This window comes from Lithobates pipiens, unplaced genomic scaffold, assembly GCF_037356315.1.
Source record: "Lithobates pipiens isolate NorthernLeopardFrog02 unplaced genomic scaffold, aLitPip1_a1.2 Scaffold_62, whole genome shotgun sequence".
In the NCBI taxonomy this organism is placed as follows: domain Eukaryota; kingdom Metazoa; phylum Chordata; class Amphibia; order Anura; family Ranidae; genus Lithobates; species Lithobates pipiens.
In genome coordinates, this window is record NW_027507884.1 from 600,170 (window position 1) to 613,541 (window position 13,372).

Sequence of the window (13,372 nt, forward strand, 5' to 3'; positions counted from 1 at the left end):
GTTTCAATAAAAGTTCATTACTATTTGAACCTGTCAGAGAACCATTGGTAAATAACGTTCGTTCCCGCATGCCAGCCGTCAATCTTCGTTCCTCCAATACGTACGTTCGTATGTCATGTAGTAGGCAAGAACAAACGAGTCATGGACCAAGCATGTGCAATGGTGCACCCATAAGAACAGGTGTGCGTGAGCACGCATGCACGCCAACGAATCAGGGCGCGGCGCCCTATTTAATGGAAGAGCTTACTGAGTGTTACTGCTAGATTGTCTTTAGCTCGTTCCTGTGTACCCGTTGCTGTTTTGCCTTGATTGATCTTGATCCTGAACCCCCGGCTTCATTTGACCACTCTCTCGGATTATCCCTGCATCCTTGTCTGCCTCTGCTACCTGCATCGACCCCGCTTGAACTTCTGACTACTGTTCTGTCTCCCGATCTTGTACCCCGCCTGCCAGTCTGTTGACAACCTCTGCCTGTCCCCGACTACGAGCCTGACTTCTGATTGTGTACTTCACTGCCAGCCTGTTGCCAACTCCTGCCTGTTCCTGACTCTGCAAGTGACCCTGTTAGAATTTTCCTGGACTAATCCGGTGATCAGTGTCTCACCACCTCTATGAAGGCTCCGGTGTTCCTGATCTTCATCCAGCTGTCTGCAGGCATCTGCACCCTTCCGTTGCCCTAGCAGTTCCTGGCTCACAGTACAAGAGGCCACCCTCGTCATTTCGAACTCCGCTGTAAGGTACGTAACAGAACCTCAATACAGAGCCTCGTCTCGTACTTGGGGAGAATTATTCGCATGGGTTTATTGTTCGGCTGATTGGAGTGTTCGGTAGCTGCCTTTGTGTTCGGGTATGGAATGTCCTAAACGGCTTTAACCCCTTTCATATTCGGGGTGTCGTTACAAGAGGATTTCAAAACTTCTGGCTCCTGGCGCGGATATACCAGTGCTTAGAACCGGAGATTGGATTGCAGCGGTCCAGGCCAGTGGGACGGGGGGGGGGGGGCGAGGAGGGGGACCTGTGCAAGTTCACCTTACAGATTTTTCTCTAAAGAAATAACAGGGGAAGTGAAGTTCATTTTTAACTTTGAACATGTTAAGAAAAAGGACAATATCTATCCCTCCCGTTTATACCACTGGAACACTACCTGTGGGGAATTTCCATATTCTCCCCATGCTTGTTGCCATTTTCCTCTACCAAACCAAAAAACATACTACTAGGTTATTATGGTGATAAAAATCTTCCCAGTGTGATGGGGACAGAAAGCTCTGGTGCGTCCAAGAGCTGATGCTAATTATTTTACATACAGTGCAAAGAACCATGGGATATATCAGCATTACAATATAATTAATATACACATAGCATTGGATTCAATATGAACTCATGTAGTGTCTTCTGGGATCCATGCATTGATTCCCATTGCCAATGGTGCAGTATCCTGGAGAACAAGATGCCCTCCCCCGGTTGGAATGTAACCAGTTAAACCTCTATTGTGACTTTAGATTAGAGGCTCCCATCTATCTATGAGAGCTACTCTGCATGACAATGCTGACTCAATTCTGTCTGTGGGAATCAAAGACGAGCCTAACAGACAGAGGCGGGGCACCGGAGATCGAAACCCAAGATTTGACCCCAGTCGAAGTAGTTGCAATTCATGGACAGACACTGCCTCCCAGAGGCCAATTATGGCAGAACGGTCAGAGATATTTAGCCTGGGGGAGGAGACGCCCCAGAGACACTGATTCGTCCACAAGCAAAGGGGGGGCAGGCAATGGGATGCGGTGAGGGTGAGGTGTGTTTGTAAAAAGGGAATGTTTGAAACAGAGCTTCCTCTCACTCCATCACGAGGCTCAGCTACGAGGACCTGCTAAGTATATTACTTGCATTGTATTATGATTGCATGCTATGTACTCTTGTATTTTCTAATAATACCTATAAACTTTCTTATTTCCTTGGGAAATAAATGAGATTTGATTGATCTTAAACCGTGTGTTTGGTTTCATAGCTAACTTTGTATTATTGTGATATTAACAGTAACATGCGCTCAGAGTTTTAATAGACTAACTAATCTATAGGGACTAGACGATTAATACATAGATGATAAATAATAGTTTTATTTATCAGTTATTTCACATAGTAACACCATAGAAAGTAAATTTATTTCTCAAACAAGGGTTAGTCTTTAAAAAATGATAATGGGGTGATGTTATATGGTCATAATAGACAGAGGTCAACGGAGGTCTTCTTTAATATGGCACTTTTCTGCATTTCACAGCGGCGTAGGTAACTTCCTGTAAAAGTACAAGAATTATAGACATTGGTCATTTTGTTATACATACTTTATGTATTTTCTGTAGACTTTATTTTGAAACTTTCAATACACGCCCTAGTTATTACTGTTAACTATAGGAAGCGTAAAACGTTAAAAAGTGTCAGTGCCCTGTTATCTTGCCACCGCAAGGATCCTGTCAAGCCCCAAATCTGAAAAATATATTACTTTTCCTTGTAGTTATTTTTGAATGAGGACCTCACCCTATGAGTGCACTGATTTATGCTTACTGCCCTTAGATACCTTGCCGCCCCAAGGCTAGCTCCAGGCACAAAATCTGAAGAATATAATTACTATTCCTAATACAATTTTTTTTTTAATGAGAGGCTCACCCTGCTTGTGCACCAACCTGTGCCTACTGATCTAAGTCTGCCACCCCAAGGCTTTTGCCAGGCCCAAAATCTGTAAAACATATTATTCCTTTTACAAATTTTGAAATGACTTCTGGTTCCTGTTTGTTGCCTTTTGGAAATCTAAACCACTAAAATCTGGCAATCCAAATCTACGGAATTTGTTTTGGCTTTTTGTCTAAATCAGTGGTTCCGAAAGAGGATTTTGTGGAACCCTATGGTGCCTTCAGAGGTCCTGCCACCTGCCAAGGCCAAATTCTGATTTATATCTTAGTATCTATTTTTCAGTTTTGAAGTGGCTTACACAACTTATTATGCTTACACCAATTCCAGACATATTCCTACTGCTGCTGTTTCAGTTAATCAAAGCTGTCACAGCCTCCCCCAAAAGCAATGGAAATAAATATTTTTATTTTTCCAGAGAGGTTAACATATAAGGACTTTCAGGGCTGCTAGGAACTGTTTCTGGTTCTTCTAATTTGCCACCTTTATCTCATCAGGAGAGCTGCCAAGAGCACACCAAACCAATCTTCTCAAATTTTGCATCAACTTGCTCTGTGATACACATTTTTTTTGAGCCTAATACAGATTCTCATTGACTTCAATTGGAGTTTTGGGTTGTAAAATGCGAACGTGGTAAGTTTGCTAATTTTTTTACTTTAGTACTTTAAAGTACTAACTTTACTTTAAGTACGGTACTTTAAAACCACAGCTGGTTTAACTTCTGAAAAAGTTGCTAATCTCCAGTTGTAAGCAGTACATAGGAATACAGCACAAATTTAATGTATGCAGGCTTTAGGTGCCCTTAACATTAGGGATTGACATTTGGAACGTCTTGGGCAACCATTCTCAACCAGGGTTCTGTGAAACCTTGGGGTTACTTCAGAAGTTACTAGGGGTTCCTTGAGCTGTGGGTAATGCACCTCCTATTTGAAGGTGTAAGTATATTTCTGGGGCCAGTGCCACTTGGCAGAGTTATTTGCAGGACACCAATGATCTTTTTAGCTTTATCCAAGGATGACATTCAGGACACCACTGTAAAGGGTTCCTTAAACCTAAAAATTAGTTCAAGGGATCCTCTGGGGTAAAAGATTGAGAAAGGCTGATCTAGGGAATGGATTTTAGGCATGCGCATCAACAACTGATGGTTCAGTGTGCTGATATGGCACTCTAGTCCTTATCGTCTTTCAGTAGACATGTGCAATTAGTTTGCGTCTGAATACAAATTCGGACAGATTTTTGGTTGTTTGGAGATTTGGTTTTATCCGAATCTCTGAATGAAATAGTAATGAATTTTGTTTATTTGTTTTTCAGAACGATTAGAATACGAATCAGTTGAAAAATGATCGCTCGATTTGAATTCTGTGTGAAGAATAGCTGTTTGTTAAGCAGCGGGACAGGAAGCCAAGCGCCATGGCTTTAATCGATGACTCTTCAGCTGTCAGTGGGCAGACCCTTCGGGCCTGGTATGGATTTTAAGGGGAACTTCATGCCAACATTTTTTTAAAAAAAGGCGTGGGAACCCCACTTAAAGTGAAACAATAAAAATCCTTCAAATATAGTGTCTGTGGAGGTCCCCTTAGTCTGCCTGTAAAGTGTCACAGCTGTACCGTGTATAGAACATGCTACAGCAAAAACTAGTCAAATTACATTTAAATTGACTCGTGGTTGCAATTGCCCAGCTATTTAAAAAAAAGATAATGAAAAAAATGGCGGGTGTCCCCCCAAAAATCCATACCAGACCCTTATCTGAGCACACAGCCTGGAAGGCCAGGAAAAGGGGGGGTTGGGCGATGAGCAAGCCCTCCTCCTGAAACATACCAGGCCACATGCCCTCAACATGGGGAGGGGGTGAGTGCTTTGGAGCAGGGAGGTGCTCTACACAGGTTTTTTCTTAAACAATGTCCCCCAATGTAGATCCATCGTCAATCACAATGCCCACCGGACTCCAAGAAAAAAAAAGCTCTACTCTCGAGGATGTCTGACCGCCGAATGCCTCCTCCGCCCTTTGACAGTTCTTAAATAGGTAAGGGGCAGGGCAGCTGGTGACATCACCTGGTGGCCCCGCTCCCTTGTGACATCACCGACCAGTCCATGCTGGGTCAGTGACATCATAAGGGGTGGTGCCACCAGGTGATGTCGCCAGGTGGCTCCACCCCTTACCTATATAAGAACTGTCAAATGGCAGAGGAGGCATTCGATGGTCAGTCATCCTTGCGGGTAGAGCTTCTTTTTTTTTCAGGTCTGGCGGTGCTGTAGGTGTCGTGATTGATGATAGATCTACATTAAGGGACATTGTTTTTTTATTTTTTTAAATAAAGGAATTGTCAAAAACCTGTGTTCTGTTTTTTTTTATTTTCAACACTTTTTTTGGTGAATGAGTAGGGGTAAATTAAATTTTGGAGTGGGTGCCCCTTAAAATCCATAGCAGACCTGAAAGGCCTGGTATGGATTGGGGGGGGGGGGGCTACACTATTTGTTTTTTTTACATTTTTGTATTGCCAGCATTGTTTTTTTTTTTTTTATTATTCCAGCTGTCAGTAGGGAAGGCTGCTGACAGCTGATGAGTCATCGGTTGTGAAGGATGCGGCGGCCACCTTAACAATCAGCTATTCTTCACACACAATTAGAATCAGTCAATCACTTTTCAAAAGATCCGATTTCTAATCATTCTGAAAATTTGGAATTTGTTAGAAAATGAATAAACAAAATAAAATGAAATTGAATGAAAATGAAATGAAACTAAATAAATTCCAAAACCAAACCAAACGAATTCTGAAACAAAACAAAATTAGTAACATAACAAATCTATCCAAAACTAAACAAAACACATTTTTCCGTTCTGCACATGTTTATTTTTCAGTATCTGTCTAAAGTGACTTTGGAAACCATTTGGTTTGGGAAGACAGCCAGCCCAGTGATAAAATGCTGCACATTACCATCACTTCCATACCACCTGGTGGAAACACCAACCACTTTAGGGACTCTACACCGCCCATCAATCCTTATAATTATCTTTCTGAACTTGACATTTAAATTTTAACATTGAGTTATACTCACAGGTACCCTGGCCAATGTTGAAGACCCTAGAAAATGAACATACAATAAATGTACACAATAGTCCTGGTTTACTTCTCTTCTTATTCCACTACAAGTGAACAGACAGACCATAGTGAGGCAATGAAAACAATGTCATCTACCTTGTAATTGGCCTAAGGCTATCAAGTGTCCAGCAAGGATGCCAACTGCCTAAGATCAAGTGTAGTATCTGTTCTTATCAGTTACCAGTAGGTGGCGCTTGCTTCCGTCCCTGCTCTACGGCGAGGTGGAGCAGGGGTGGCGGTTGCTATGCAAAGCCTGCTGGTGTAAAGGTGACCCGGAACGGTTCATAGCCGAAAGGGAAGCCTTCTGATGGGGATGGAGAACCACTGGTTGGTGCCAGGGGAAGGGACCCTGGCCTTCTGGCTTGGATTGTGGCAGCTTTAGCTCCGGTCAGTTTTTCGGGAGGGAACGTTTGTTCTCCTGTTCCAGCAGGGGGGCGGCCTGTACTTCCCGAATGTAATTAGGTAGGAGTGATGGGAGTGAGGGTGTGACCTGATGGCAAAGGGTCTCACCAAGCTCCTGGATCTCCATGCCTTTCTGGCTGGGGTGGGGGCTGTCGTGGTCTGGGCTGGGAGGTCGGGGATGCTTCTGTTGAAAAGCCCATGGTGATGTGCCCCTGGAGTGGGAATCCAGGGGTGCCTTATGTTCACTGTGCTTCGACTTTGATATTAGGTCACGTCACCAGATACACGCTTTTTTACACCTGCCTTTAGGGCACGGCCTTTTGGCTAGGACCAGAGGAATTTTTGATTCCTGGCCGGAGGGCCTGGTCATTGTATTGCACAATGGCCACCTTTTTACTCTCCTCTTCACTATCCCTTTCCTCACTTTTTATTTATTTTATTTGTGTTGTGTGAGTCACGTTTGTCACTTCACGTTTAATGAGTAGGTTGTCGGTCCTCGGACCTATCCTGAAAGTCTTGTGGGAGGGTGGACATAGGCCTTCTGGCTTGGTCCAACCTCTATTGGGGGGCCTACCTTCGGGGAAGGCCCATAGTACCAAGTACCTAGGAGGTTCTGTTTCGGCAGCCCTCCCAGGGAAAGGAGGTCGTCCGGCTTCGGCTGGATGACCACTAGATGAGTCTGGTACCTCAGTCCCTGTCTGGAGCCTAACGCCCCAGGGGATCAGGGTATGGTCCTTCCTAGGGAGGACATCAGACACCCGTCTGCACTTTTTAGTGTGTCACTCTTTATGTGTGTGCACTTTTTTTATGCATCGGGTGGAAGTTTTTTGGGTGTGTTTTGCACGCCATGGGCTTTTTCAATCGAAAACTGCCCTTTCTGACAAACTGATATCCATTGGTGGGCTATGAATATATAACTTAAACAAAAGTGAAAATGTACTTTTTGGTACTCTTAAAAACAAAAATTGTTCAAAATGAGAAATGCATAGTTCTTCAAGTGCAGTTGTATGTATATCTCCCACTATAAATACTGTATGAATTAAAATCATGGTGATAAACAAAATACATTTTGATTTTCAGGGACTACTTTCCATGATCAAAAAATAATCCATCCCTTATTGGTCACTGATTCTTTCACCCCATCAGTTCACAACCTTTTTAAACCCAGGCCTCATCTGCCAAATCCTAATGACCTCTTAGCCTCACCTGTTCCTTCCCACAATGAAATATCTTGCAAAATATAATAAAAATTTTATTTTTCTTATCGTTTAGCAGCAAACCATATAAAAAAAATATTGAATTTGTCTGACACAGGGCATGCAGCCAAATAGAAGCAAAAACATGGGACTTTTAAATGGAATGTATAATAGTTTTGTACATTATTTACTTATTTGTTTAATATGGTCAGGTCTAAAAAATACTCACATTTTAGAAATGTTTTTATTTAGTCAGTGAAATATGAATAACTGCATGTATAGTAGTGTAGATCTTCAGACCCCTTTTCATATACTTTCCATATCTTTTTATTCCAGTGTTCGAAAAATGCCTATGTCTACAGGGATCAATAGCTGAAGTTAAGATGTACATACATGGGTAAAGGAGTCAGAACACTGACCTCTACTTCACTAGATGGCTCAGTCTGAGGTTTCAGTCATACAAAGGGAGCTTACAGGCAGAAGATTACCACTATGTGGTCAACAGCTTATGAATTTGTAAACAGAAAACTATAAAATGGGGGCGTGGCTTTCGCGCGGCCGAATATGGCAGCTTGAGCTGAGAGCTCCGCACATCATCCGGACGGCAAAGCAACTTACCGGGCTCCCACACCGGCATCCGCGGCACCGATAGATCCCCCGTGACTGCCCGCATCACCAGCGATCGAGATGTCCCGAAAACGAGGGCAGGAACCGGGCCCACGGCGCCTCCAAACGTTCGCTTATCAGCCCCACACAGCCAGGCAAGATGGCGCCGCCGGAGGCACAGCGCGCCATTCACTGTCCTTTCCTGAGCCTGCCTTCAACCATCCATCTGAAATGAAGCACAGGATGGACTCAGGAGAACCACCAGACCATGCTCCAGCGACCCCAGCTACCCAAAGTCCAGCGAAGTCAAGGATGCGGATGGATACAGCAGGACAGGCCGCAGATACTGTGAGTACAGGCCTACATAATGACACTGCCATTTCCTCCTTACAATCATCCATCGCTCAGTTCCCTACCCTGGGGCAACCGGTGCTAGACACCACCATGAAGGACATGTTAGTGTCCCTCCAATCATCCCTCATGTCAAATCTTTCCTCTTTAATTAACAAATTTTCACTTGAAATGAAACACATGGATAACAGGGTGACATTCATAGAGACCAAAGTGGAAGAGTGCACGGAAACGATTAATGATCTGGTCGATGCATATCATGATCAAAAAGATGAATCCTTATGGATGAAATCTAAACTCGCGGACCTTGAGGACCGCTCAAGGCGCAATAATATTAAGATACGCGGCATCCCGGAATCTGTACAGCCTACAGAACTGCAAAATTTCGCTAGCACCCTCTTCTCCAGCTTACTACCAGAGCTGTCCCCTATAGAGCTAACGATTGACCGCATCCACAGACTCCCTAAACCACGCCATCTGGAGGCGGACGTTTCTAGAGATGTTCTCCTCAGGGTACACTTTTACCAAGCCAAGGAACAAATCCTCCTGAAAGCGAGAGAACTGTCCCCACTATCTGCCCCCTACTCAGACATCCAGCTCTAGGCTGACTTGTCGCAATACACGCTACAGATGCGCAGACAACTCCGCTCTATCACTAAGGCCATGAATAACCACAAAATACAGTACAAATGGCGTCACCCGGCCACCATATTGGCCACCTACAATGGCATACCCCACACCATCTCCACCCTGGAAGGAGGCTTGAAACTGCTGCGAGATTGGGGTGTCCTTCTAGACCCACCAACGGATACGCGTGATCACACAGGGTCCCCAAATCCATTCTCCTTTGGTGCAGGCCGCGGATCCCGCAAGAATAACCGTCGCTGATAAAGAGCCCGGGAAACTCTCAACAACTACCCGTCCGGAATGGTTTGCGACACAAATCGTACTTGCTGAACTATACCCCCACCCTGACCAGCTGCCCGTCAGCGTTTGCTGCTGAATTGGCTTCTGGCTGATCTATTGTGCATACTGCACACCTCGGATCTCCATTTTTTTATTTGTGTCGTTTTATCTTTTTCTTTTTACTCCCCTTTTTTCCCCGCTGGACATGGTTGTCCCACCTTCTATCGTTCTCATCGCCCTGCTTCCCAGTTGCTGATACCACAGCTCACAGACCCATATTTTCAACGCCGTTACCAGGACCAGCGACGAGTACTTTTGCCAGGCGACATCTGAGGTCTACCCAGGCCTTTTCCACAACTACTGCCGACTCCATACGCCAGAGGGGATACCGATTAGAGCTGAAGTTACTTCTACCACATCCTAGATTTCAGCTAATCTACCAGTGCCCGGATCCACAGGACCCCAGGAATCTTCTCCCCTGCCTTTGTCTGACCATTTTTTTTCTTATTATTATATATTGATTTTATCTTTTTTCTTTAACGTATATAAGTGCTAGAGACTTCCTTCCCTACATACGAATATGGGAATCAACGTCATCTCAATTAATGCAAGGGGTCTCAATCACCCCGCAAAAAGATTGTCTTTATGGTCAACTGCTGTGTCCCACAATAGCGACATTATTTGCGTCCAAGAGACACACTTCTCTGCGAAAGCTCCCCCTAAATGCCAACATCGGCTGTACTCACGGGTGTTCACATCCTCATACCACAAGAAAAAACGTGGAGTGCTAATAGCGATCAAAGACTCAGTGAATTTTCAACTTGCAACTTGCGAATCTGATCCGGAAGGAAGGTTTTTAATATTGATTGGTTCAATTGACAATGTTATGTATACTTTTGTCTCTGTTTATGCTCCCAACAATGGGCAATTGGCGTTTATCAAAAAAATTGTCCGGAAAGTTAAGAGTATCCACCAAGGCCATATTATCCTCTGTGGAGACTTTAACATGGTGCCTGATGTTGACCTTGATTCAACATCTGGCACCAAGAGACGCCCCTCCCTGCTAGGGAGTTATCTTTCCTCAGTGGATTTGTATGATGTCTGGAGGTGCTGTCACGCGAGTGAGAGAGACTTTACTTTCCTCTCGCCGCGTCACAACACTTACTCGAGAATTGATCTATTTTTAGTCGATAAGATATTGCTGCAACGTATAGTTAAATCTGATATACACACCGCCACCTGGTCGGACCATGCCCCAGTGAGCATTAGCATTTCTGACGGCCCCTCCCACCAAAAGTCTTTCATATGGAGAGTAAACGACTATTTACTCCGTAATCCTAGCTCATGCTCCCATATCAGGGAACGGCTGGAAGAATACTTCTCAATCAATCAGGACGCTGTGTCGGACCCGGTGGTGGTGTGGAACGCCCATAAGGCGGTAATTAGGGGAACCTTCTTGCAATTGGGTGCCAGAGAAAAAAAGGCTAGAGCACAGAAACTAGATGACTTGACCAATGCATTAGCGAAGGCTGAGTCACAGAACAAACTTGCACCCTCTTCTGCCCTCCAAGCACAAATTTTCACCCTGCGCCATGACCTGCGGTCACACCTCCTTGAGAAACAAGAAAAACTATACAGGTTAATAAAGGCCAGATCATACACCACTGGCAATAAAGCGGGTAAAGCAATGTCTCTTAAAATCAAAGGATATAGAACCAAGACTAAAATCCCTTTTATATTCCACCCTCACTCCCACAGGAAACTTCTTAAACCTCATGACATCGCCAATGCCTTTAGTACGTACTACGGAGATCTATATAACCTTGCTAAAGACCCCTCCACCTCACAGCCCTCCCCGGAGAGTATATCATCCTTCCTTGACAAACTACAACTCCCACAAGTATCGCCAAACCAACTCGCTTCACTCAATAGCCCATTCACGATAGAGGAAATTAGGCGAGCCATCCATAACCTCCCAGCAGCAAAATCTCCTGGTCCTGATGGTTTCACAGGAGAATATTATAAAATGTTCCAGGACATTTTAGCGCCCTTTCTATGTAGTACCTTTAACACAGCTGCCACATCCGCACAATTTCCCCCTGAAATGCTTAGTGCTCGAATAGTAGCTCTTCCCAAGCCGGGAAAGGAACCCGACTCCCCTAAAAATTTTCGACCCATATCGCTGCTTAATATTGATATAAAAATTTATGCTAAACTTCTTGCTACCCGATTAGATAACATCCTACCCTCATTGATACACCCAGACCAGTCTGGATTTACGAAAGGCCGCCAGGCATCTGACGCCACTAGACGCATGATAGACCTTCTCCACCATGTCGAACACACCAAAACCCCATCCCTACTCCTGTCTCTCGACGCCGAAAAGGCATTTGATAGGGTGCACTGGGGCTATATCTCATTGACGCTTCATAAATTCGGACTATCAGGTCCAATCCACGACTACATAATGGCTCTCTACTCAAACCCATCTGCCAGGGTACTTGCCTCAGACACCCTATCAGATCCCTTCGATATCACCAACGGGACAAGACAGGGATGCCCGCTCTCCCCACTAATATTCAATTTAGTTATGGAACCCCTAGCAGAAAGCATCAGAACCAATAGCAACATACAGGGCATCCGCATAGCAGACACTGAACACAAGATTAACCTCTTTGCGGATGATGTCATACTATCAATCACAGACCCAGAAAGATCACTACCAGAGATCCAAAAGATGCTAGCCTGGTTCGGAGAAATATCATATTACAAGGTTAACGACACTAAATCGTATATACTAGATCTGGGAGTAAGTAAGGACACCAGTGATCGACTCAAACTAATCCTCAGTATAACGTACCTTGGCATCCAACTTACCCCTAGAACGAAACTTCTATTTGAAGCAAATTATATTCCACTTCGAACTAAACTTCAAACAGACCTGACCAGGCTGGCATCGGTTGAATTCTCATGGCTGGGTAGACTAGCGGCGTTTAAAATGCTTCATCTCCCCCAAATATTGTATTTGTTCAGGACTGTCCCGATTCCCATCCCCGCCAAGTATTTCCAATCTCTACAATCTCTCCTATTAAAATTTGTGTGGCAAGGCAAAAGACCCCGCTGCGCAGGGTCCCAACTGACTAAACATCGTATGGCGGGCGGACTAGGCTATATTCATTTCCAAGATTATTACTGGGCTTCCATCCTAACACAAGCTAAAGCATGGTTCTCCAACGCACCATCCCCTACCCTATGGGAATCCATTGAACGATCCTCAGTCCCAGGCAAAGACCTGGTACCCTGGCTAATGGCCCTCCCTTTAGGAGGCAAACATACCCGAACCCTAGCCCCTCCAATCCTTGCTACATGCCAAACCTGGTCCAAATTAATAAAACTTTCCTCTGATGACCCCGACTGCTCCACTGTACCTATCCCCATTGAAACACTTCAGCATCTGATCGAAGAATCCGATTTTAAACGATGGAAAGGGTTAGGAATAAATCACCTAAACGATCTGGTTAGCGAAAATGACATTATACCTTTTCCTAAACTATGTGCACAATACCAACTTCCCTGCTCTGATATATTTCTATACCTTCGCACTAAACATTGTATTAATTCCCTTAAAAACGTACCATAATGATTCCCCGCCCAGCTTGGCAGTTCCTTACCTCTTCCTCTAAACCTAGTAAGGGCATATCTCTGTTCTATAAACTATTTAACCACAAATCGACATTTGTCAAATCGACTCCTCTAATCCGCTGGGAGAAAGATCTAGGCCACTCCTTCACTGAAGAGGAATGGGAAAAAGCAGGTAGATCCGTCTACAAAACCACCAGTTGCTCCACCCTCTGGGAACTAGCATATAAAATAACGTATCGCTGGTACTTGACCCCGGCCAGGATATCCAAATTTGATTCTGCGATATCTGACCTATGCTGGCGAAATTGTGGAATGAAAGGCAGTTTACTCCATATACTTTGGCACTGTCCAAAAATCACAGAATACTGGAAAACAGTATACCAACTTATAACTGAGGTGACATTATCTGATGTACCAAAAAAACCTTCTCTGGCCATACTATCTTTATCACTGAACAGGTTTCCCAACCCAATTAGACACATTATAGCT

The 13,372-nt window shown here is 44.3% G+C and overlaps 1 protein-coding gene across 1 annotated transcript in view; it reads right to left on the reverse strand.

Moving 5' to 3' along the window:
- Positions 1 to 13,207: 13,207 nt before the first annotated feature.
- Positions 13,208 to 13,372, reverse strand: part of LOC143958848 (Fc receptor-like protein 5) — a 120,173-nt gene continuing 120,008 nt past the window's right edge. The window contains exon 18 of the mRNA XM_077467829.1: positions 13,208 to 13,227. Coding sequence (XP_077323955.1) covers positions 13,208 to 13,227 — 20 coding nt within the window. The remainder of the gene's footprint in view (positions 13,228 to 13,372) is intronic.